Source organism: Cydia pomonella, chromosome 4 (assembly GCF_033807575.1).
Source record: "Cydia pomonella isolate Wapato2018A chromosome 4, ilCydPomo1, whole genome shotgun sequence".
Lineage (NCBI taxonomy): Eukaryota > Metazoa > Arthropoda > Insecta > Lepidoptera > Tortricidae > Cydia > Cydia pomonella.
In genome coordinates, this window is record NC_084706.1 from 23501689 (window position 1) to 23529111 (window position 27423).

At 37.8% G+C, this 27423-nt stretch overlaps 2 protein-coding genes across 2 annotated transcripts; one reads left to right on the forward strand and one right to left on the reverse strand.

Moving 5' to 3' along the window:
• The first annotated feature begins 271 nt into the window (after nucleotides 1–271).
• On the forward strand, nucleotides 272–2925 carry LOC133517525 (uncharacterized). The gene is made up of 4 exons (XM_061850853.1): nucleotides 272–426; nucleotides 1530–1688; nucleotides 1982–2070; nucleotides 2410–2925. The coding sequence occupies exons 1-4, from the start codon at nucleotides 418–420 to the stop codon at nucleotides 2639–2641; spliced, it is 489 nt and encodes a 162-aa protein (XP_061706837.1). The 5' UTR covers nucleotides 272–417; the 3' UTR covers nucleotides 2642–2925.
• Nucleotides 2926–6599: 3674 nt separating this feature from the next.
• Nucleotides 6600–26877, reverse strand: LOC133517311 (acyl-CoA Delta-9 desaturase-like). Its single transcript, XM_061850568.1, has 5 exons — nucleotides 26381–26877; nucleotides 15408–15632; nucleotides 9608–9738; nucleotides 8578–8783; nucleotides 6600–7107 (listed from the first exon to the last, which is right to left on the reverse strand). Exons 2-5 carry the CDS (start codon nucleotides 15622–15624, stop codon nucleotides 6603–6605), a joined length of 1059 nt encoding a protein of 352 aa, XP_061706552.1. The 5' UTR covers nucleotides 15625–15632; nucleotides 26381–26877; the 3' UTR covers nucleotides 6600–6602.
• Between the last annotated feature and the right edge of the window lie 546 nt (nucleotides 26878–27423).

Genomic DNA, 27423 nt, shown 5'->3' on the forward strand with positions numbered 1-27423 from the left:
ATAAACGGCTGTATTTTTTGATCGCGATTCCAGCTTGATACCTCCACGCGTCCCTGAGAAAATGGGTCTTCACAGACAGACAGACGGACGGACGGACAACAAAGTGATCCTATTAGGGTTCCGTTTTTTCCTTTCGAGGTACGGAACCCTAAAAAATAATTAGATTAACGCACACAGTCTGGACGGGCCTTGATATTATGAGTCACACCACAAGTAGTACAAGGACGCAGCTATCTGTTCGAATGAATATGTGTTACTGTTTCACTCGAACTATAGCTGCGTCTCTGTCGGTTGTTGTGATTCATTGACAAACACTTCCTCAGTCCGTTCCAATCTTCGAGCGTGTTTGTGTTTTTTGGTAGAGTAAAAAGTGTTTATTTGTTTTTAATATTTGTACATATTGCAGCGTTTACAGCCATGGATAACGTAAGTACTTAAAATATTGTCTCAATATTGTAGTTCATGTAGTTGCATGAAATTAAATCAATTATTATTTGATAACATGAGTAATAAGCAGGGCAATAGAGCAAGATCAAAACTTTAGGATTATAAATTATAAGTATAATAAAAAATACAACTGTACAAAAGAACGTAGAGTCAGCATCTATTCAGACGCACTATTCAGTCTTTTTTTTTAATAATACGTCGGTGGCAAACAAGCATACGGTCCGCCTGATGGTAAGCACACATGCCTGATGGTAGTTACATGTGCGTTGCCGACCCTAACTTTCCACAGCCTCGTTGAGCTCTGGCAACCTTACTCACTGGCAGGAACACAACACTATTATATGAGTAGGGTCTAGTATTATTTGGCTGCGGTTTTCTGTAAGGTGGAGGTACTTCCCCAGTTGGGCTCTGCTCTAGATCTGGAATGACGTCCGCTGTGCTGTACCCTACCACACAAAGCGTGATTACATTCACAATGCTAATAAATATCTCTCTTTTGGACGTAGTTTAAGGATGTACCCGGGTCCCGGGTATTCAGTCTAAAGGTGACATTCCAGTTACGCCTGCAGTAGCTTTGTAGCTGCGGAAATGGAGAATGGGATTGGGAGAACCCGGGGGAATACCGTGTTGCAGCCGCCATTGGAACGTTAGATTATCACTCTATCAATTTATCAAGATATTTTTTTGTATATATACTTCTGTATGTAATTTAAGTTTTACCAAGAAAATAAATGATTAATGATTATGATTTAAGAGTTAGACAGCACAGTTGACTTGAATTCGTGAGTGACACCACTGAACTAGCACCATTCTTAGTGCCCGTAAAGCCCGTCCTTAGATATATACGTCAATGTTTAAGAGCATTGATAGTGAAGGCCGTTTCCCTCTGCTGCAACACTGCTGCGGTCATAATCAGAACCTGCAGTGGCAGCATGGTTCCATTTTAATCGCCTGTCACTAGGTTTGTCACTTTCGCACTTACAGACTTGTTAGAACATGACAGGCATGGTGACAAATGTTAAAGAGCCGACCATCTTAGTCCTACTGGCTTGTTTATAATGTTACAATATATTGTATTGCAGCACGCTCCTCCGGGCGAGCGGGAAGTTCACCAGCAAGCGCTGCAGCAAATTATGAGTGTGCTGCGGAGACCTAGCTCTAGCTTGCAAGATCAGCAAGAGATCCTGCAGATCCTCAGGCGCAACCCGCCGCTTATGGCTGCTTACATCAAGCAGCGACAGGTATCTACGTTCACGCGTACATGTTAACAACTCTCTCCAGTAATGGATACATTAAAGTAAGGTAAAGTAATAAGGTAAGGCTGCGTCGACGGACAATGACATCGACATCACCCGTTTCCCGCTGCTGCTCTGACGCCGACCCAAATATTAACTCCGACATTTTTATAAATTAATATTTGGGTGGCTTAGAACCACCCCACACTATGTATTGTATGTAAAATTTGAGCCTGCCTGTACCCGCCTACGCCCATGAGTGTGCACATCTAAATAATCTATCTATTTTGTTATTACAGCGGTATTTAGGCATCGTTGCACCCATAAATATAGACAGAACATGGCAGCAGACAATAACAGAGGAGGAAAGACACCATATTGTGGAATTGTGAGTCATTTCATATTTTGTTAAATGTAGTTTTTTTTCCTATGACCATCGCAATCACTTGCTATAATAGCATGATCCGTTAGGTTCAGATATGAAGCTTTCGTAATAAGCAGCTGGTTTGCTTACACATTAAACCATATGTTTAGGCTGTTTTACGCTCATCTTGCTCGCGGATGATTGATGTCCCAGCAAAATGTCAAAACAAAAAAATGTGTAACGTTCTACATGATAATCCCGACCACGTCAAATCAAGACCAAGACCCCCAAAGTAAAATTGTGCCATTGGGTGTAGCTGGGGTATTCGACTCTCAACAGGTTATTGATGGCTTGTTTTTCTAGGATCGCCAGTAGAATACTATCATCACTAGGCGGCGTAGGCCCCGTAACACTGAATTGGGCTCAGCATATTGAGGGAAGTGCTTTCGGGACGGCTAGTTCGCGGGAGGACTACTATCGCATAGTGGCAGAGGAGATCCGGAAGGGAGAGATCCAGGCAAACATGCAGAAGTCAGGATTTCTTGGCTCCGGAATATCAGGAACGGGAATTCAGATTCAGAGGGAATTTCAGTGAGTTAACTGCCAACCTTCAGTAATGGAGAGGCACTTGAAGAAGAAATAGGGAATAGCGCAGGTCTTCGGGATATCTGGCTTGCGGGAAGAGCAGCAACAGGTCTAGGCATTAAGCAAATCCAGCAGATGGAAATTTAGCTCGAGGTGATCGAAAATAAAACAAATAAATAAATTTCAAGCCGCTGTATTAAAAGGAATATAAATTAAGTCAATGGTAATTATTACACCAAACAAAACGTTTTAATGTCAAAACAATAAAGTAATGTTCAGAATATGTAAAATATCGATAGCTGTTGTAACTTTATCGACTTGTTCCCCTCTAGTGTCGCCGCACTCGTCTCTTACTCCGCGCGGTTAATCCAATCACAGCGCGTTAGTTGGTTATCTGGCCACGCCCTCAATGATGTGGTGGGGGACAATTGGAGACAACGAGACTTGTTGAAATTATGCTTCCTTATAAATCTTCTTACTTTTGGGCCTTGAGCACCGAATAAATAATAGTACTACCAGGGGGGTGAAATAGTTTTTTTTTAATGATCGAGGAGGCAAACGAGCAGACGGATCACCTGATGGTAAGCGATTACCGCCGCCCATGGACACCTGCAACACTAGAGGGGTTGTATGAGCGTTGCCGGCCTTTAAGATGGGAGTACGCTCTTTTCTTGAAGGTGTGAAGGTCGTATCGGTCCGGAAATACCGCAGGCGACCATTCATTCCACAGCTTACTAGCTGTGCGAGGCAGGTAGTTTCTGGAGAGACGCACAGTTGAGAACTGCCAACCATTAGATGGTCCTCAACTGTGCGTTTCTCTCGCGTGTGAGGGTGGAAATGTTGTCGCGTAGAGCGATGGCGAAAAGATTCCTCAGAGCACTCCCCGTTATACATGCGATAGAAAATGCAGAGCGAGGTCACATCTCTACGCAGCGCCAAGGAGTCAAGCCGATCTGAAATACACTGGTACAACATTATTTCCTTTTGCTTGTACGACCACAGATAAGATAACGACTTGAATTTTGACAACCCTAAATAGCAGAAAGGGATAGTACTATACATAAGCAAGGGACAGCATGATTCGTCCCTGAAAAGGTTCTTTTCTGTATGGTAGTAATATTACTTATCTGTGGTACTACCATACAGAAATGACACTTCCTACAAAACTGAAGTTTGGCAGCGATTCAATGACGAATTATGCTGTCCCATTCTAATGTATGGCACTATCCCTTTCGGGCATTTAGGGTTGTCAAAATTCAAGTCATTATCTTATCTGTGCTCGTGCACGTATAAAGACGTCAAGTTGTGCCAACCCTAATAATTGCTCGGAGCAATGCTGAGCCGAACGGAGCCGAGAAAAGTCGAACGGAGGAGTGTCGCTAGGGATGCCATCTTTATTCTACCGAAAAAAAAGTATTTACTGGGAAAATGAAAAAAATAATTAGACACCGATTTGGGGCGAATTGCGGCGATTAAAAATACAAGTAGCATAGAATCAGACCAAGCTAAGTTGGCAGCATTTTCATAGCCCAGCCTGTGCAAGTGTTAAGTAAATATTATAATTTCATATTTACTTAACACTTGCATATTTACTTAATACTTGCTCTATCTGGGCTATCAAAATCGCTTCCAACTTATCTTGGTCTGACTCTATGATGCAATAACGATGATATTTGTGTACCCCTTTCTTTAGTGATAAAAATATAGTATTTTTCGTACTATATTGTTTTTTTATGATATACTTATAGTACATATTTACAATTGACTAAAACATAGTACGATATTATATAATATAATATGGGTGTCGCCTCAGTCGCCCCACTGCCGTGAGTGTTAGGACTATGGCAGGTAGAGGCAAGGAACAGAATCTCCATATACCATATATCTTTTTGGTATATGGAGATTCTGTTCTTTGCCTCTACCTTCCATACTGAATTAGTTAAATTATTGTTATCCCTTTCTTACAAATACATAAGTCAAATTGACGGTTCATAGCTAATTCAGCCTTGTAACACTATAGTACACAAATATTCAATGTTGTGTTTTGTTTTGTTCGTCTGAATGGAGATCATCGATTTTGGCCATCGCATCATTGGCGAACCATCGCTCACATCGATTACAGAAATAATGTACGCATTTTATTACGGAATAAGATGTGATATTGGGTGGGAATGAAACGGAAAGTAGAAAAACATAATAAAAAGACATATTTTTCATTTCCGTAATTAAATATATTCATTAACAAAAGTTTTGCCGTCTTCAAGATCTTTATTAGAATTGGAATAACGCATAACTTCACACAATCCGTGAGGTTGTTTCACTAAAGTGCCAATTCAATCCACACTTTAGCAGGCCTGATATCAGGCCCGAATTCGGGCCCGAGCAAGAGTATTTTTCCGTTTAACCAAATATCAGCACATCATTTACAATAAGTATTTGAAATGTATAAAAATGGTTCATATGCAAAAATATCAAACATTGAACATTTTTGGCAATTAGACACAAAGTATTTTTTACATTTCAAATATTGTTAACGATGTGCTGATATTCCGTGAAACGGAGAATGATTATCGGGCCCGAAATCGGGACAGATTTGGGGCCCGATATCGGGAAGTGTGGATGTAATTGGCCCTTGAGGAGTTATTATATACAAGGTGTAACAAAATAGTGGGGATCTGTTTAAGGGCATATTCGGTATTATGTTCTGATAAAGAAAAAGTAGAAAAAATTTATTGACGCTAAAAGTTTTATTTTACAATGCATCTTAAGAGGAAAGGGGACGGCCGCTTTTCCATACAAACGTAGTCCCCATTTTGTTCTCTGGATATTGACATTATGGGAAATATATTTAGGCAAATAAAGAATTCTTTTCGTAGGTATGTCAGTTTAACTTCTTTCATAATTATAAATAACAATTAATTTTATTTAATGAATTGTAACATAAAACATTCCGAATCAATTAATTAAAAACTAACTTAAATAACAAAATAAAGCTATGTAGGTACTTAGTAAACAAAAACCTATGTCGCATTCCAAATGTCACGTGGTCCAAACGTGCCAAAAGCTGGACCAGGTAAGAGCCAGATTTATAATGTGATATCACCTTACGACCGTCCTGACACTTGCGGAGGCGGCATCTTCAAGTATGTTGATCGCTCATTTTACAGGAAAGTTTTGCAATAGTTCGTTTATAAGCAACAAACTCATTTTATACATACAAATTACAAGTTAACTGAACGTCAATTGGGGGTAAATCGGTAGATGAGAAAACTATTTTCACGCGTGCCTCGCACGCAACCGTAGTTTTTAGGGTTCCGTATTTTAATCCAGAGACAAAATAAACTCGGCCCCAACTGCAATATCGTTCGATATCAAGACACTACATTTCAAATATAACGTCATCTCGACTGATATTATTGTAGTCATAGAGGTTAAATAAAATTGCTTCGTTCTTCATAGATGGTTGAAATTTGAATGTACCTAGTTATAAAATCCATTTTGTTGTAATAATTAAGCAATAATAAATATTTCACAGAAATTTGTTGTTAACAAAACGGCAACGCAACGGCAATTTACAACATAACTACAGATTTGGCGTCTCACTTCCATTGATAATTTGATAAAATATGCGACAATACCAAAGTGATCGTCATGTCATATATTAATATCGACAACCATTCAAATTAGTATCTTAAAAATTAACCAATATATTTTTCAGAAACTAAAATAAAAATGGGGGTCTAGAAAATTAACAATTCTAATGATCGATGCATAAGGTGCAAACCGAGCGGACACTCGAGCGGTATGTCTAGCGGGGCGTCCAGCGCGGGGCCTATTGAAACATGTAAGAGTAAGGGCCTTAGTGTACGCTGCTCATATCCCTTGGACGCTGTACGCAACGCTGCACGCCCCACCGAACGCGCCGCTAGTCGCTCGTCATTAAGGCCATACACTTTGGAAAGGCCTACTTATTAGTCATCTTTAGGATGAATTCTAATAGCTGCATCTACCTCTTCTTTAGACTGATCCTTGTCGCCCCACCCCCATAGATTGTGGGAGCCGTCTCCAGTACGTTCAACACGCTTCTGAATAAGCTCATCAGAAACGGTCTTCATGTCATAAGCCCAGCCAATTTTCGCAAAGAAATCTATAAACATCGTACTTAAATTATAAATGCTGCTACCGAGCTCTGCCGCTTTATAATCCCAAGGAAACGTGTGATGATAATTGTGGAAGCCTTCTCCAACGAAGGCTAGAGAAAGAAGAGAATTTTCTGAGGCCAGCATATTCTTGTCGTATGGTTTGTGGCCCCACTTGTGGGCAGCAGAGTTGACTAGAGCGGTCATGTTGTAGGTTACTAGGAGACGGAATACCGCGGCCACGAAGAAGGCGTTTATCGAGGACTCGTTCCACATGTAGACCGGTATTAGTGTGGGGAGAACGAAATTGACCAGCAGCAACAGGGTGATATAATATCTGGAAATAATTTGTGTGATTTAATTTAATCTTTTAATGGACGTGATTTGCCGGAGAATGTTTGAGCATCGTTAATCGAGCTCGATAATTTAAGTATGCTCTACGCGAAACGGCCTTCGGTCTTCGCAATGGCTGTCTAATGGCCCCTCTACACGATGGCCCCGCGCAGGCCAGTCCAAGGGACGCACATCACTCCCTCTATATAATAGAGGGAGTAAGTGATGTTGCTAACTGATTCCACCGCATAACTGCGTCCCTTAGACTGGCTTACGCTGGGCCAGCGTGTAGCTCTAAGACACGTGCGGGAAGACTCAGCGACAGCCGCAAATGGTGAACCTACGTGAACCATTGCGGCTGTGTCCTTGAGACTTCCCGCATTTTTTAAGAAAACGTTTTTTTGTGCTATTTTAAACAAAAACACTTCTATACAAATTATAAATTGAAATAGAAGGCTAGGATCTTACCAGCATTTTCTGAACTCACGCTTTAAGATCATTTGTTTTTTTTAAATGTGGTTTTGGTTTTCAATTAGTTATAGCTCATTGCGACTTGAGCTTAAATTCCAATTGCGACTGAATTACCGTACCGCATTGCTGACGATTGTATTGTCGCGTAAAATGTCAATTATCAACGACAATAACATTAGTAATTTTGTCAGTTGTCTCTTAGAGCGGTATTCAGATTGTAATGAAAGTTTTACGGCCCGATTCGAAGAATGAGATACGGTAACGATAAGTTCTGGTTTAGATAAGTTCTCATTTAGATATCGTTTGACTGTCGTTTAATTGACACAAGCAGCTCGATTCGGGCAATCAATGCAACTTTGACGTTAGAAATATCGTAGATAGATTTTACTGGGATCACAGCGGAATCGAAATAAACGTCAATTTTGACATGTCGTTTAGTTATAGATGTTTTGAAGATCTTCAACGTGCCTTAATCATTCTTCGAATCGGGCCGATAGTTTCGATTTTATGATACGATCGCTAGCACTTACATATACGTGCGAGCGAAATGAACTGCGATTCACATCATCAGTCATCTCGCGCACGCCAATAAGTGCGACATTGTGAGTCGTGCCACGGTCTTATCACTATAACGAAACAAGTTGAGGTTTTAACTCCTAATTCTGTTATTTATTACATAGGTAAGTAGCGTTACGCTTGGGCCATGAAACACACGCTCCGAGAGCCCTAACGCTCGACGCTTACGCCGACCACCTTATATTTGTTTTAACCAATGTATTTTTAAGCAAATGTAGGTATATAGGTACCGTTTGGATTCAGACTGCCGCAGCATTGCTGCAGTATTGCGGTGGGATATTGCTGACGACTGCATTGTTGCCGCAAATGTCAAAATCGGGAGATTTTGACGTTGGTGCAGTCTGAATTCGCACGTCACCTTGACGGTGCGCGTAGTATCGAGCGATTACGCTCGCAGCGTACGTTTTGTAGCCCTCGGGTTACTCACTTTTGCTGAAAGCGCAGCATCGGATCACCTTCGATATCGTTCATGGCCAGCAACTTGCTCTTACGCTCGTACTCCGGGTGTTTCTGCACCATCAGCCAGCCGACGTGGGAGAAGAACAGCCCCCGTGTGGCGTTATGCGGGTCGGCGTCCGTGTCCACGTACTTGTGGTGCATGCGGTGGTCGCGCACCCAGTTTATCACCGAATACTGAAAGCAGCATAGTTCCATTTTTATCGCTTGTCACTATGCCTGTCACTTTCGCACTTACATACATGTTAGAACGTGACAGGAATGGTGACAAATGATAAAGAACCGACCATCATAGCCCTACACAGACTGCACAGAAACATAATTATGAAGAGTCGTGAAACGGGATTCAGCCAATTGATATTCTTTAAACTAGTAAGTAGTTCGCCCCGAACGAGAACTCGTGGTTCGCCAAAAAGATAGATCAATTGAATGCACCTACTTAGTCGGCAAAAGGTTCGAAAACTGCGTGCGATTTAACCGTAAAGAATAAATTATGTTTAGTTTATTTCGGTTTTATCTTGCTCATTATTTTGTAATCGAAAATTATAAAACAATGTTATATAAACCGAACACTTTCATTTGATATCAAACTCGACCATACTTTCTTGCAAATAAAATGACCAGATTAGCAAGACTTATAGTAAAATAAACTATGATTCTCTTACCACACCTGATCTGAGATGTACCTACTCGTATGGCTATGCGGAAAATAATTCTAGAATAGCAGGTAGCTAGGTACTTAAGTACTTTTACTTGATGGAGACTGTACCTACTTTTATAAACTACCAGGCCAATTCAAACTTACATTTAGATATTTAAATGATATCATTTTGTTATCATTCGCGCATGCATTTCGCTCGTATGTGTTCCTATATGTATTTACACGAACGAGGCGTGCCGGCGAATGATAAAAAAATAATATACTGTAATTTAATCAAATTGTAGGTTTGAATTGGCCTTAAAGTCACGGGTACCAAATATTATAAATTGATAATATTTACCTGCATTGACAGAGTCTGGAATAGTAAAAGAATGAGTTTTAGGGGCAAATTGGCTTTGTAGGCCTTGTGGGCCCAGAGCCGGTGCGCGCCCGCCGTCACGCCCAGCGACCCCATTAAGTGCAGCAGGCAAGCTGTGGACCAACATGTTTGAAATAAAATATTTGTCATCACACTTGCTCGTAAAGGCTTTTTTCAAGCAGGTTTCGCGGGAATTGGGTACCTACCAGTGGCGGATCGTTCAAAGAACGCGATTCCAACCGGCCTGTCTAATTTCAGCCCGTTGAGTACTTTCACGATCGGTTCATGGAGTAAAGGAAAGCAAAAGTAGCACTGGTACCTACTTATAGCAAAAAAATCCCTAGGGAGCAATTAGAAATGTCACTAAGTCATATGAACCGAGAAGATTATAATTATAATGTAAAAATAACAAAATAATTTATGTTAAAACACGTATTCCACGGTTACATTAATGTAAAACTGACTTAAAATAGTGATGGCTTACATGTGCCTGAATTAGGATTCCCTTTGTTTCAGGCGAGACATATGTCAACATTGTTCATGAAAATTAATTTTCAGTTACAATATACACAGTATAATTTACCAACTTAATACTATAGTACATTAATCGAATAATTATCCTATGTATCCTATTGTAAATCTAGTCATATTACTTATAGTACTTTAAGGTCCGACCGAGAACGCTTTTTTTGTCTCGGCCGAGACCGAGACCGAGACCGAGATTCAATAGGATTCTCGGCCGAGACCGAGACCGAGACCGAGAATTTATAAAATAGAGAAAAAATACGAATTTTGCACTAAAATTGTTTTTATAAACGAAATTCGACGATTTATCAGAAAAAAGTTATCATAATCAATTCGTAGCGCTATTAAATAGTATTTTTAGGGTAGTTACGTCATGTCCTTATGTCTGTCGGTCTGTGCGTATGTCACAGCCATTTTACTCAAAAATAGGGTTGCCATCCGTCCGGGTTTCCCCGGATTTGTCCTAGTTTAGAAGGCGTCCGGGGAGCGTCCGGGGGGGGGGGGGGGCTTCTTTTGTAGTCAGGGTTGAAATTTTTAAAGTCTTAGGCCGCCCGCGATACACGCACAACCTGTTTAAAAAAACCTGTTAACATGTCCGAGTTCTGGACTCTAAAATTCGGGTTTTCACGCGTCTTGCCCTGGTTTCCAAATTTTAGAGATGGCAACCGTACTCAAAAAACTATACGGTATATTTTATAAACAAAGTTGGAACGTAGGTGTAGATGTATTATGTAAGTCGCTTCTTAGTTTCGAAAAAAATTTTGTATAATATGTTTTCAAATATAATTATACTCCGTATAAATGTAACAAAAAGTATAAATGTAACAAAAAAAACATGTGGCTCATCATTAGATAGGTCTTTAAAAATACAGAAAGGTTGCTAAAAACGTTTTTTTGATTAAGTTAAATACTTTTGACACTAATCGCTTTAAAAAATAATTGTTTGATCTCCTCTAATTTTTGAACCGGGAGAGCAAAACGATTAAAAAAATTCTAAATAAGCAAATAAATTTTCAGGGAAATTATTTTGAATATGGTCGGTTAAGCCATTTAAGAGATATAAAAAAACTGATCTTATTAAAACGACGAAAGTGCCACTAACATACGCTCTTTTGCTTGTACGGCTTTTTTGTATTGTATGAAGGTACGGAACCTTCCATTATGCGTGGTCCGACACGCACTTGGCCGGTTTTTTCAGTACGGATGTGCACAAAAGGAGGTAAAATAACAATAATCAAAATAAAGAGTTCTATATTGTAACCCAAAATATCCGCCACAGGTGTCGTTTTGTACTTACCTACTGCTTTGCTTTTTCCCGTTAACACAAATATATTTAGTATCAAAATATTCAGTGTCATCTTCCACTCACAACAAGTTAATCTAAGTTACATCCCGATAACAATATACACTCATTTATTCATCAATAACAACAACCACAAAACGAAAAAAACCAAATGAACAAGTCATTACTTGCAACCGCGCCTATCCGATCCCAACACTTAGTATTTCATAAGTAATTGGCTTAAAATGTGGCTATGAAACCAATTTAAATCACAAAAAACGTCACAACAACCGGGCGATGCAACCAACGAGTGGCTTAGACCCCGGCGCTCGTGCGCGGAAAATTCAAATTCTCCAACGATAACTCGTTGCTTATTCTCGGTCTCGGCAAGAATCTCGGCCCATTTTGGCCGAGAGCCGAGACCGAGATCTCGGCTCGATTTTTGGCCGAGAATGCCGAGACCGAGACCGAGACCGAGATCTCGGTCGGACCTTATAGTACTTGTAGTTTCATAACTACAAGTACTATAAGTAATATGATGTAGCGATAAGGCCGCCTGTTGTTTACCTCTATCTTCATGTATTATTTGTGTTTCCATGTATATTTTTTTAGAGGTTGTGCAATAAAGAGGATTTGTATTGTATTGTATTGTAACTACAAGTATAAGCAGGCATAGAAGTTTTTGGGGCAAAACCGAGTGTTTGACAAAATGAAACATCGACAAATCTGTTATCGATAAATAATTAAAAGTTATACTGAACTTCTACTTGTTGTAAATTACCGAGAAATATCAAGAATGAAAATCAAATACAAAATCGGTACATAATTTCTTTGTTAACCACATAGTTATAAATAAATAAATATCTGGGGACAGTCTTACACAACACGACCTTGTCCCAAACTAAGCAAAGCTTGTACTATTTTATTTTGTGGTTATTTGGCGACGATATACATACGCATATAGATAAATACATACTTATATACATATAAAACACACATGAGTCAGAAACAAAAATCTGTGTACATCAGACAAATAAATGGCGTTACCGGGATTCGAACCCGGGACCATCGGCTTCATAGGCAGGGTCACTACCTACCCGCTAGGCCAGGGCCAGACCGGTCGTCATATATTTACTAAATATATAAAAAATATAACTGTTTAAAATGTTCAGTTGGTAAAAAGAATACCAGATCAAGCACTTGGCTGGCAGATTTTATCGTGTACAGTCTTTATTGATTTTATTTTTTATTACTAGCACTTTATATTTATTGCTATCAAGTTATATAATAAACAATAAAGTTTTAGTATTTGAACTTTTATATAAAATACTACTATGGTAGCACTATACAGTATTTCTAATTTTCTACTCGTACTTATTGCAACTTAAATAAAACATTGCAAGCAAAAACTAACAGAGGACCTACCGCGAACCACATTCGTCGTGTTGCCTCTCTGTCGCACTTATAAAATTTTACGTAAGTGTGACGGGGCGGCAACACGTCGAACGTGGTTCGCGGTAGGCCCTCTGCTCAGAAAACGGTTTTTGCAAATAAACCGTTTATTGAATTTCGACTCTATGAACCACGGAATAAGGTTAAATATGGCATAAACGTCATGAATCTTTTGTCTAATAATTTGTAGCTCTTACGTACGCCGGTCCGTTCCTTGCTACTCGTCAAGGACGTTTCCGGAGCCACGGGTAAATAAGATCCGTTTCTTCGAATACCCGTTTATCCGTGGAAACGGCTCTTAATTACACGTTTCTTAATTACACGTGTGGAACGGGCCAGAAAACCGTTTACTTATTATTCGGAAACGGGTATTCGGAACGTGTAAACGAAACACGGATCCGACCGCGAGCCCTAATATTTAGTAGGAACTTAAAAATAAACTGACTGATTTCGGTTACGGTAAAATGGTATGATAGCGGTATAAAATTACGATACCGGTACATTATACCGGTTAAGCCGCGAGGCTCCGATATAAAGGTATCGCTACCGTTTTAAAATACCGGTACCGGTATTTTTTCCGTTATTTACTCTAACAGTTATTATACCTAACTAACCTAACCGATATTATTTCGATACCGAAAAAATTGGCTCTCAAGCGGGTTGACCTCGCCCCTCGCCCGCCGCGCTCGCCGATTCGTTGCGTTGGCGCAAGACGCGGGCTCCTTGGCAACGACGCCTAAGTGATAGGGTACCTTTATGTAAGCGGTTAAGGTACCCGAAAAAATAACGGTACCGTTATTTTTTGGTAGCGAAATAAGTTTATTCGGCTACCTAAATGGTTCGGATTAAACCGGTATGACATCATACCGATATATATATAGGTATCGTTATTTTTCGGTTATGCAGTCCCTGGTAAACTGTAGTACCTATATATATATCAAAGAAGATATCGTACGAATTATGTGACGTGTATTTCGCGGCAGCACTGGCGGTAGCGGTAGCACTTCTTATACAATGTTAAAAATAGCTATAACTTTAAGAGGGAAGAACAGCTTTGCAATCCTAGAGAAATAATAGTTATTTACTGAATTACCTATTCGCACGTGTATCGTACAACGTTTTTCAGCACATATGGACCTTTAAATTTTCAACATAGTTACATAATGTGCTAATTTACGCACTAGTGCGGAAAAGCAGCACCATATGTACTGAAATAGTACATTACGATACAAGTGCGAAAAATAGGAAATTCGAAACGAGTGGTGATGAATTAGAACACGACCGAAGGGAGTGTTTTAAATCGACACGAGTTGCGAATTATCTATTCGCACATGTAACGTACAACGTTTTACAGTACATATGGTCCTTTAAATGTTCGACATAGTAACGTAATATGCTAATTTGCGCACTAGTGCGGTAAAGTAGCACCATATGTACTGTAAAGGTACTTTTTCTATGAAATTCCATTTCAGGCGAAAACGTTTAAAATCGTAAACGTTTCGAAAACGTTTTCTTAACAAATCACTTTTTTGATGTTGATAGCTTCAGCATACATATTCATACGAGTACTTATAAATATTATAGGTTTATAAAAATTAATAAAAAACATTTTATTTTGTATCTCTGCAAATTTTGAAAAAAGAGGAAAACCTATAAACCTAGTTTTTCATCGTGTCAATAACATCTCACCAAAAATATTTTCATGTAAAATGTTGCCAAGACGCGGCTTGCATTGTCAAAAAGTTATCAGATCTATTGTAGAAGTAAGGTTCTTAGCGTGCCTTTCGACCAGAGACGTGCTATGCTCTGCTATGCTATATTTTCACACATTTGAAACGTAGCTGCAGCTGGAGCTGCGTTTCAAATGTATGAAAACATAGCATAGCAAGCATAGCACATCTCTGGTCGAAAGGCACCCTTATTCTACAAGCTCTAACTTATACTATAGTTATTCACTATTCATTTATTTTTTTATTATACAACTAAAAACAATTATTAAATTATTATTGAATATTTATTTATTTATATTTATATATATATGTATGCATTATTTTATGGTTATTTTTCTATCTATGTATATTTGTATCAATGTGTATTCAAAACGTGCATTTCATTAATTTCAGTGATTGTACTCTTTTGTTTCTGTTTGTCATTCATTCACCGTTACTTCTGTTTTACTCATTTCCTCAAAGGTTAATTGGAAGAGATCCCATACAGGGATAAGTTCGCCTTTGTTGTATTTAATTTACTCTGTAACTGTGTTTTTCGTGTTTTTATTTCTATCTACAATAAAGTATATACATACATACATAAACAGTAATTATACTACTTCTTGTAGTAACGAAACAGCCAAGCCACATACATATTTTGACTAAGTGAAGTTAGGGCTTGTAGAGTTTGAAGCTTGGCTCTACGAGAGATCTGATAACTTTTGAACAGTGCAAGCCTCATGGTTTCGTCTTGGCAACATTTTACATGAAAATGTTTTTAGTGGGATAGCTTTTACGCAGCAGGCGTACTTACTAAACAAACCCGTTTGCCATTTAGCCGCGGCTAGGAACAGGTAGCCTCCGTACAGCCCAAAAACGTATAGAAACGGAACTTGTATAACGTGTTGCCAATCGTAGGCCCACGGCGTGTCGTCGGCTAGCTGGACCGATGTTTTCTTCAGCCCGAGGTCGGGAGTCGCTGTGTCGCTCTCAAATAGCACGCCGTTCGCGTCCGTCGCTTCGGGAGCCATGTTCAAACCTTAAAAGAAATTAAGATTAAACGGTTATAAGTTTTTTTGACAAAAATTTAGTTTTTGATACAAGATACAATTGTAACAAACCGCAACAAAATTTTGCGTTGTTTAATTACAGAGTTCCTACGGACCCCCTACGGGTTCCTACGGGTTCCCTGTGTCTATTATGAGACCACCTCGTTCGTACCATAATATTGCACTGTCACCCAACTTACATAGTACTGTGAAGTTTGAGCTCAATTGAGAATCGGGAAGCGGGTCTAATTTGGTCTGCAAGATTTGACCCGAACATACTATAGGCACACATACATACAAATATCTTATACCTTTAAACGAGCAATTCTTGTATATAAATATATATATATATATATATATTTCTGTGATTTCGGAAACGGCTCTAACGATTTCGCTGAAATTTGGTATATGGGGGTTTTTGGGGGTATACAATCGATCTAGATTAGTCTTATGTTTGCATAACGCGTGTTTTCGAGTTTTCATGCGTTTTTCTTTCGACGCAGAATATGGTCGCTAATTTCGTATTGCCTGCCATTGTCCGTCTGGTCCAGCGGGTTGAGACGCGGACTGCTAAACGAGTGTTACGGGTTCGAATCTCGCCCGGTGACTAACTTTTGTTTTTTTTTTATATGTTCAAGTTTATACATAATTTTTTAATTTTTATTGTTTTAGACAAGTTTAATTTAGTAAAAAATGTAGTTAAGATTATCACCTATACACCACCATATTACAATAAATAGTTATAACCGAGCAAAGCTCGGTCGCCCAGGTACTTTCAAGTTAAATAAGAGCTTGTAATGAATAGCACAGTCGGATTAGGATCAACCTCGAAATCTCTGGAACAGTCATGAAATTTGGTATGTATATAAATTAAAGGCCCCTTTTACATGCCCACACCATTTGACATTTGGGGACCTCGAGGAATCGCAGCCATCTTTGAAAATGTGTACCATCCAGGAGAAATTCGCGTTTTACAAATAATCTACGGTCTTTACGAAAATATCGTGTAAGGCAATATTCAAGCTTAGGTATTAAATTCTACACAAAATAGTCCTAGACATCTTTGCGGAAAAAATACATCTTGCTATAAAAATTACTTGCTGAATCCAGATTTAGCGCTTATACCCTTTCAGGGGATATTCTCTTAATAGCTAACTTGGGAGAATATGAATTCCACTTTTAACTATACAAATTAAAGTAAGAAATATATTACTTTGCTAATCCGCGAGAAAATAACGTGTTAGTCAATCAGTGCTAACCCGTTATACTAACTTGCGTATTTTTACATGCAATTAATGTTCCCAACCCTCCCACCGCAAAAATAAATACGCAAATAAATATAACAACCCACCACCAAAAGTACAAAACTCAACACGTGTTTTGCCTCTCTACGAGGCATCCCCAGGAGATGCTGGAGATGTTGACGGTCCGACACTCGACAACATGGGGTCAGGTCGAGTCGGGTGCGCAACGGTGCAACGTGCAATATAGTATAAATTTATTTATTTACACTTTATTGCACATAAAATAATAAGTATCTACAAATGGTGGAGTTAATGCCTTAAGGCATTCTCTACCAATCAACAACTGGGTCAGAAAGAGAAGTTTGTTAGCTGCAGGCACTGTAGTTGAGAATAATTAACAGATATTTCTACCCACTATTTGCAAATTATATACTAATTAACATATTATAATGAAATAATAAACTTAAACATATTCTTTGTATGTAACTTAAACATATAATTTGTATAACATTTTCCGTCGGACATGCCGTTTTCGAGCTACAAGCAAAAAACAGAAAAAGAGATTGCGCAAACTCAGTATCAAAACGATTTCCAGCTTGCTAGGAATTAATTCTTCGAAAAATATTATAGTTTGATTGGCCTAATAGGTAAAAACTAACCTGTTAAAAACTAGCATTAAACAGGTTGTAAAACAAGTTGTACAACCTGTTTAATGCTAGTTTTTAACAGGTTTATTGTTTTTAAAAAGTATACTCCATTTGCGTTAAGAAAATAGTGAGATATCAGTGCAGCTGTAAAGGCGAATTCACGTTGGGTAAAAATTAAATCGAATTTACCCATGCACTTGTTTTAAAGTGTCCATCACTAGTTGCCTGAATAAATCATTCATTCATTAATTAGCAATTAGCAATCCAATTTTTTTTTATTCAGATAATTACAGCACAATGCTAATTTTAATTACAAAATTATCTTTAAAAAATTAGATTTAGCGCTTATACCCTTTCAGGGGATATTCTCTTAATAGCTAACTTGGGAGAATATGAATTCCACTTTTAACTATACAAATTAAAGTAAGAAATATATTACTTTGCTAATCCGCGAGAAAATAACGTGTTAGTCAATCAGTGCTAACCCGTTATACTAACTTGCGTATTTTTACATGCAATTAATGTTCCCAACCCTCCCACCGCAAAAATAAATACGCAAATAAATATAACAACCCACCACCAAAAGTACAAAACTCAACACGTGTTTTGCCTCTCTACGAGGCATCCCCAGGAGATGCTGGAGATGTTGACGGTCCGACACTCGACAACATGGGGTCAGGTAGAGTCGGGTGCGCAACGGTGCAACGTGCAATATAGTATAAATTTATTTATTTACACTTTATTGCACATAAAATAATAAGTATCTACAAATGGTGGAGTTAATGCCTTAAGGCATTCTCTACCAATCAACAACTGGGTCAGAAAGAGAAGTTTGTTAGCTGCAGGCACTGTAGTTGAGAATAATTAACAGATATTTCTACCCACTATTTGCAAATTATATACTAATTAACATATTATAATGAAATAATAAACTTAAACATATTCTTTGTATGTAACTTAAACATATAATTTGTATAACATTTTCCGTCGGACATGCCGTTTTCGAGCTACAAGCAAAAAACAGAAAAAGAGATTGCGCAAACTCAGTATCAAAACGATTTCCAGCTTGCTAGGAATTAATTCTTCGAAAAATATTATAGTTTGATTGGCCTAATAGGTAAAAACTAACCTGTTAAAAACTAGCATTAAACAGGTTGTAAAACAAGTTGTACAACCTGTTTAATGCTAGTTTTTAACAGGTTTATTGTTTTTAAAAAGTATACTCCATTTGCGTTAAGAAAATAGTGAGATATCAGTGCAGCTGTAAAGGCGAATTCACGTTGGGTAAAAATTAAATCGAATTTACCCATGCACTTGTTTTAAAGTGTCCATCACTAGTTGCCTGAATAAATCATTCATTCATTAATTAGCAATTAGCAATCCAATTTTTTTTTATTCAGATAATTACAGCACAATGCTAATTTTAATTACAAAATTATCTTTAAACCAGTAAGGTGAGTCTCGATACTCCATCCGCAGTAGAATTTATAATACAATTAAATTTCATAAGAAACTGTTCATGCATGTTGCTCAATTTAATTTATCTTACATTTAAATTACAAAAACCGACACCATTGCACCGAGCGCAAATATATTTTTTCCTTTTGTTTTCCTTATTTCCTAATGTAAGTATACGAGTATTTTCTATTGTTCTACCGAGTGGCAGCTCTGGCCGGACCGGTCTGCACTCGCCCGAGTACAGGATGCTCCAATTTTGTTTGAATGAGATTGTATTACTTATAGTATAGTTAATAACTAGCGGTAAGAGCGTGCGACTTGCAATCCGGAGGTTGCGGGTTCAAACCCCGGCTTATACTAATGAGTTTTTCGGAACTTATGTATGAAATATCATTTTATATTTAACAGCCATTGCACTTTTCGGTGAAGGAAAATGTCGTGAGGAAACCGGACTAACCCTAATAAGGCCTAGTTTACCCTCTGGGTTGAAAAGTCAGATGGCAGTCGCTTTCGTAAAACCTAGTGCCTACGCCAATTCTGGGGATCAGTTGCCAAGTGGACCCCAGGCTCCCGTGAGCCGTGGCAAAATGCTGGGACAACGCGAGGAAGAAGAGAGTATATAATAGTTAACAATCCCACCAATTATACCAACTTTTTTGTATAGTTCGTTTTTTTAGCATTTGACATGTCTTTTTTATTGAAAAACGCTTTTTAAAAATCAGTAACTATTATTTATTAAATAAATATAATGTAAATGATCGTATATGATTTATAATTGTTACATATTTGCCGTGATTTATTTTTAAAAGTTGTTTTTCACTAAAAAACGCGTCAAAACCGCTTACCTTCTTTCTTTTTAATGCAAAAAAAACCGGACTATTTGAAATTATTTAATTTTATTATATAATAAAATAAATGCGGAAAAATTAGCTGTCTTGGGTGAGACTTCAACTTACGGCCTCTGGATAGATACTCCAGCGCTCTGCTAACTGAGCCACCAAGACCTCATTCGTAGCCAGCAAAATTTCCCACCATATGGGTCTAGGGGACCCTAGCGACATCTACCGTAAGAACGTTTAACTTCTTAAACTCATATTAAACTAATTTTTAACAAGCAGAAACCTCTGTAAACGATGCTATTAAGCTTAGAATAAATTTAAAAGTGGAAATATTACTATCTTGGGTGAGACTTGAACTCACGGCCTCTGGTTTTTAAATCTCACCCAAGACCACCATTTTCTTTACCACGGTTACTATCCAATACGGATACGTGTAAATATGAAAATACTAGTTATAATTCTACAACGAATTTTCTTACAGCTGTTTTAACATTGCTCTTTTAAATTTCTGCCTTCCATTAAGTTGGAAGTTTATTTACGAGATCTGGTAATATATATTGCGATGTACTTCGTCCATAGAAGTTTTTAAATTGAGGTTTCTTTAGTATGCGATTTGTAACTTGCCTGGGGACCGATTTTTGAATTTCGAACGCTCGATTTCGTCACTCGAATATCTGTCGAAAACGGCGAAATGCTAATTGTTGAAATACGAGCGATAGAAATTGGGAAACGAGTGATATTGACTACACGTTTTCAATTCTATTAGTAGAATTTAAACACCTAGTAGTTGAGATATTATTGAACGAAATACACGAAATCGAGCGGACGAAATTCAAAAATCGGCCCCCTGGTCGTTTTTAGGTGATCATTTGATCAACTAAGAAATGCTGTCATTTTATCCTAAAATATTGTTATTTCCGCATTTGATATTCAAATTTCGTATGTACTGGTAAAACTTTGCATATACTAAAGAGGTCTTCATCAGATTTACGATTATTTTTAATATTAAGAGGTACAGTCAGCATCAAAAGTAGCGGATCAAATAACGCTTCATAAGTATCTACCATTCTATAACAGCTTAACAAAAAGTGATGTCTTTAATATAGAACAACTGAGACTGTAAAAGATATACTTTGGAACGTGGATTTTAGAAATGTATCTATATTTGGAAAAGTTATCTGAGATGTCAGATACTTTTGGCGCGTTGTTTCATCCGCTACTATTGATGCTGACTGTACAACAAGCTTAAGTAACCTAACCTGTAAATTGTATATTACAGTACATATGGGGCTACTTTATAGCACTAGTGCGAGAAGTAGCATATTACGTTACTGAGTCGAACATTTAAAGGGCCATATGTACTGTGAAACGTTGTACGATACATGTGCGAATAGGTAATTCGCAACTCGTGTCGATTTAAAACACTCCCTTCGGTCGTGTTTTAATTTATCGCCACTCGTTTCGAATTTCCTATTTTTCGCACTTGTATCGTAATGTACTATTTTGTCAAGATAAGACTTAAAGGTGCGACCGTAGCTAGCTACTAAGACCGTATGAAATGCTTTCAACAAGCGCGTCATAAATATCTAATCGAATTTTAAACGGGATTCTATTACGTAAGATATACATTTTTGCCATACAAAATTCAAAATAGTTTATTTGGCTTAACTTATAATACACGAAACATAAAGGGCTGGAATCTCCCATTAAGTATAACAATACTTGTGTCGGGAGACCCCGCTCTTCCATTAGGAAATAGGGTAAAAACCAACAAACTGTACTTAACTTAATTAACATACAATTTACAAATCTGATAATTATTTACGATTACAATTTACAATAAATATACATATATATACCTTAACTTACAACATACGAGGTCAATATGAGCATCCCAATTAAAACGGTTGAATGGTTGGAATTTTCTAGAATAAATTGGCATAAATACATAGATTAGATTAGATTTATTTATTTCACAACATATGATTACAGTACAAATTACATTAATGACAATTTATAAGAATCTATCTTGGGATCGTCAGAAATAAATTTAAATAATAGCAAGATACCTACCTTACAAATAACAGCAGCCAAATAACACTAGATCCTACTCATAGTGTTGTGTTCCTGCCGGTGAGTAAGGTTGCTAGAGCTCAACGAGGGGGGAGGGGGGGGGGGGGGGGTAGGGTCGGCAACGCGCATGTAACTGCTCTGGAGTTGCAGGCGTACCTGCTTACCATCAGGCGGGTCGTATGCTTGTTTGCCACCGATGTAGTATAAAAAAAAAATCCTGAAAAGGATCGTCAAATAATATCAATAATAAGCAAATACAATGTCAAATAGGTATGCGATTATAAATTATACAGTTTTGGTCAAAAAATGCACTTATTGAATATAATGGGTTGTCCAGTAAAAAGTTTCTCAATAGACGCTTGAATGTTGTATCGGATGTTTGTGACATTATATCTGCAGGGTAATCGCTCATTATAAGTCGGACCGATAACACGCGGGTTCTTTGCTGCAAGTGCCATGCGACGTGGAACTGTTCGCAATCGGCCTGTAGTTCTAATGTTTATGCCAAATACTTCAACGCGTTTAAACAAAGACAGGTTATTTCTAACATACAAAAAATTTCGAACATATATAATGAGTAGTGCGTCATTACTTTGTGCGTCACAAAAAGGCACCTGCATGAATGTCTAGGTTTCACACCCGCTAGCGTTAGTATTGTATGTTATTGCATAATAAACACTCGATTGGCATTCGTAATGTTTACCCAAATGAGTACACCATACCTCATTAGTGAGTGGAAGTGAGCCTAGTAAATAGATTTTTATGTAACATACAAATCAAGGGGTTTCAACTTCCGTAACGCAAAGACTGCACTAATCAATCTATGACGACCGGTTTGGCCTAGTGGGTAGTGACCCTGCCGACGAAGCTGATGGTCCCGGGTTCAAATCCTGGTAAGGGCATTTATTCGTGTGATGAGCATGGATATTTGTTCCTGAGTCATGGGTGTTTTCTATGTATTTTAAATATTTATATATTATATATATCGTTGTCTAAGTACCCTCAACACAAGCCTTATTGAGCTTACTGTGGAACTTAGTCAATTTGTGTAATAATGTCCTATAATATTTATTTATTTATTGCATAGCTGGTCAATATGGCACTTCCAGTTAAGATTCTAATCCAACATAAAGCCAAGGAACTTCGTTTCCCTGCACATTGGTATAGGGTAGATTACTACACTTAGGGGCACAGTAGTCGTCCGTCCTGGGAATAACATTATGTTAGACTTGCTGACGTTAAGAAGTAACTCATTTGCAGTAAACCACCGTTTTTACTGCTTACATGCCTAATTGATGTTCTCGCCAAGCTGCTCGTACGTTTGCGCGCTGATTATGACCGTATTGTCATCTGCAAATAGTACTGACAGCCCGGTGGTGATGGTGGGAGATCATTGACGTAGGCTAGAAACAGAGTATTTCGAAGGGCTGATCCTTGGGGAATGCCTAATTTCATATGGCCAATGTCAGACTGGAATCGCTTTCCATTTGAGGACAGTTTAACCTGTTGTCTTCGGTCCGACAAAAATGAAGAAATAAGTAATGCGCCTCACTCGTTATGCCATAACATTTTAACTTATCCAGGAGCATTGTGTGACTTATTATGTCAAATGCTTTAGATAAGTCACACATAGTACCGGCCATTTTGTGTCGCTTGTCTAAACCTGTTATAATGACAATTTTGTGGCCTGCAGCGGTAGTTGACATGTTTCGTGGACTCCACAATTTTCGCGTTTGTTTTTTTTCCCTTCCCATTGTATACATGTGACGAAAATATGCAGTATGCTAAAAAATCACAAATAATTCGTCGTATAGCCATCTGCGAGGATATTACGGTTTGTAATTGTAATCGTAATCGTAATAATTTATTGATAATATAAAATTACATGTCAGGGTTACAGTATGTAACTACAATATTATACAATGTTAAACTATAGGTTTAACTTTAACTTAATTAATTACATTTTATATAGCTGCTTGTGGTCGTAGAACGTTTGCTCGTGAAGCCATTTTTTAAGTTTCGATTTAAAAAGTGACGCACTTGGTGCTGCTATAATTTCCCGCGGTAGATGATTGTAGATCTTACGACCCATGACGTGGGTGAGTTTTTTAGATTTCGCAAGTCTACGAGGCTCTAGCGGCACCCGTCCGGCGCGGGCACTGCGGGTCGCGTATCTTCGCGGGGGTTCGATAATGGGGTTCGCGTCCAATTCTTCGCGCACGTTAATTGCCATATCAGTATCAAGAGTGAAGGCAGCGTTAATTTGTTTTGCGGTTTTTGAAATAAATTGGTTTTTTGTTCCTGCTCCATACTTTTTTTAAGGCAAAACCTACCTAACCTGGTCACGCCACTTTTGTTTTCTAGTTTTTTTTTTCGCATTTTTCATTTTGGCGCCTCTTACTATTTGGCGCATAGAGTGGCCGCTCCACCCGCTGTACCCTAGATCCAGCCCTATTGATAAAATAAAATCAATTGAACTAGAGAACCTGCTCTCAAAATTTCACGAGAATCAGTTGAGTAAAGATGACTCTCGCTAGAACGGCCCGGGTCCGGGCCGGGGCATCCGACACCTCATTTTCTATGACAGGTGACCAGTGATCTCGTGATGCTTTCTACCGACAGGGATTAATTATAGTCTTACGGCCCGATTTGAACATTTATGAACAAGGGAGTAAGATATGATATTTTTTCATATCATTTTTTATTTATTTATAATATGGTCCAACCTCCTTTTAGACAATGGGCTTTGTAGCAAATGAGCTTTAAAAAGTTGGAATTTGACATTTTTTTTAGCATTTGACATATGGAGTGTGTAATTAAAATCTCTTATGGTAGAACTGTTGCAAAAGTGTCCAGCTGTCAGCTATAAATAATAATTCCAAACCTCTCCAGAGTAGCGCTAGGGTAGTTAAGAAACCTAGGCGTTATTGAGGGAGTGAAGTGCGCTATTGAGTATTGTAGCGCCACGTATTTAAGGTTTTTTGATGACACTTTTTGGTATATGGAGATATCATTCCTTACCTCCACCTTCCATAATTTGACGCATAAACTAAAATTCTTACGAAGGTTGTTTTCACTGAAATATTATTAATAACCTTTTCTTTTTTTGTATATTGAAATTATATCAACATATATTTTAACTTAAAAATTATATTAACAAAGTATTTTAGTATATTAACTGTTGATAAGGTCATGGTTGTCCGTAAAAAGTCAACAATTTGACAGCATTTTGTAGCATTTATTTGACGTTTATAACCTAAAATTCTTACGAAGGTTGTTTTCAATGAAATATTATTAATATTTCTTTTTTTATATTGAAATCATAAATAAAAAAAAAGAAATATTATAAGTTAATAATTATAATAGCAAAATATTTATTTTACTTAAATACTGTTGATAAGGTCATGGTTGTCCTCAAAAAGTGCGAGATTACGACGTAATGAAGGCAACTTAGTTTGTTCACATTCTTTGAAATTTACGTATAACGTTACGAGGGCACAGCCGCTTCTCTATACAAACGTAGTCCCCATTTTCCTCTCTGGAGATTGATATTATGGAAAATATTTTTACTATGGAAGGTGGAGGTTAGGAATTAAATCTCCATGTACCAAAAAGTGTCATCAAAAAACCTTAAATAGGTGGCGCTTGACACCGCACTTCACTCCGTCAATAACGCCTAGGTTCTTAGCTACTCTAGCGTTACTCTGGAGAGATTTTGAACTATTATTTATAGCTGACAGCTGGACACTTTTGCAACAGTTCAACCATAAGAGATTTCACTCCTTTTAAATCCACACTCCATAATTTTTACATAATTTGATGTATTGTTTCTATTCTTCTATCTTTTTACTGAGGTGTGCGAATAAAGAGTATTCTATCTATCTATCTATATTAACCATAGCTATGCCCTTCGTTTGAATTTATTAATATTGGATTATTGTAAAAATTAGGAGCGAAAAACAAATTTCATACAAAATTTAAATGCTCCTTATTCTTATAAATTATAATAAAAAAAAAACAAACGTAGGGGCATAGCTGTGGTTGATATACAACAAACTGTGTCAAAACATTCAATAATGTGAATATCCAGAGAGGAAAATGGGGACTACGTTCGTATGGAGAAGCGGCCGCCCTCTTAAGATGCATTGTAAAATAAAACTTTTAGCGTCAATAAATTTTTTCTACTTTTTCTTAATCAGAACATAATACCGAATATGCCCTTAAAAAGATCCCCCTTATTTTGTTACACCTTGTATATAATAACTCCTCAAGGGCCAATTACATCCACACTTCCCGATATCGGGCCCCAAATCTGTCCCGTTTTCGGGCCCGATAATCATTCTTCGTTCCCTTTTCCTATTAAGTCTAGTTCGCAAAAGTTCAACAACCGAGAGTAAAACAGTTCATCCGGATACGCGTTAAAATCACCTAAAATGTATGCTAAATTAACATCCTAGTTACTTATAATCGCACTCACCTGGGATCTAGTCTGAAATGCACGAACAACTTGACTATTTTGTTTGTCGTCTGGGTATTTATATACGATTACGCATTAGGAAGGATTTTTAACGATGGCGCATTTGTGTGTGAAGTTCGTACGAGCGTCACGAATACGAGTAGGAGAGCTATGTTCTATGTAGTTCCGGAAAATGTCTATTTGGCCACTTTGGTTGTCATTTCATTGATTCGATCAAATTATGTTTTTTGAAAAACAAATTATATCCACATTGAAACTAATGCAGTATGCTACCGTTGGGTATGGTGCTTTACGCGCAATAGCGTCCCCTCGACTTCCCTTGACGCAAAACCCCCTTTTCGCATTAAATATGTCCCATTGGCAGCTTTTTTAGGGTTTCGTAGTCACCTAGAAACCCTTGTAGTTTCGCCATGCCCGTTTATCTCCGTTTTTGATCCTTGATACATAACATAAATCATGAATGGTGAAGGAACGGTAAAATAAAAAGTAGAAAAATATTTTTTTAGGGTACAAAACTCCCACACAAAAACATTTTTTTGTAAAACATTTTTCTCTTTAACCTAATGGTGCAGGATACCAATAATATCCCGCACCATTAGGTTAAATTTGATAAAGTTAATATTTTCAGAAATAATCGTCCCCTCTAACTTTGAACCATGAGTCTAAAAATATGAAAAAATCGTGAATCGTGGGCTTAATAAATACTTTCAATGAAAACTGTAGCGAACATGATCGGTCCAGTCGTTTTTGAGTTATTGCCAAAAATTTGTAAATGTCTTAGTAAAAAGACGTACAAAGCGCTGCAAAGGTACTCCCTTATGCTTGTAATGTACAATGTACCATAAATCACCATACCCAAACTATGTCTTCCCCATACATGAGAACTTGACCGAATATCGTATTAGGAATTTCACGAAGAACGTTACTTATTAAGTTATAATCATTGTTCACTAGGTGATCGCGAAGAAAATTTACTTTGAAAAGGAACTGCCTCATTTCAATCATAGACAGAGAGATTCATACAGTCTTTCTATTTGTTCTAC

Bases quoted from the DNA above. Each gene is read 5' to 3' on its own strand.
- LOC133517311 (XM_061850568.1), bottom strand. From the start codon at position 15,624: ATGGCTCCCGAAGCGACGGACGCGAACGGCGTGCTATTTGAGAGCGAC. The intron at 8,784-9,607 runs GTAAATATTATC...TGCTGCTTTCAG, and splicing joins TCCAGACTCTGTCAATGCAG to TATTCGGTGATAAACTGGGT. The intron at 7,108-8,577 runs GTGAGTAACCCG...AATTATTTCCAG, and splicing joins ATGCTGCGCTTTCAGCAAAA to ATATTATATCACCCTGTTGC.
- LOC133517525 (XM_061850853.1), top strand. The intron at 1,689-1,981 runs GTATCTACGTTC...TTGTTATTACAG, and splicing joins CTTACATCAAGCAGCGACAG to CGGTATTTAGGCATCGTTGC. The intron at 2,071-2,409 runs GTGAGTCATTTC...TTGTTTTTCTAG, and splicing joins AGACACCATATTGTGGAATT to GATCGCCAGTAGAATACTAT.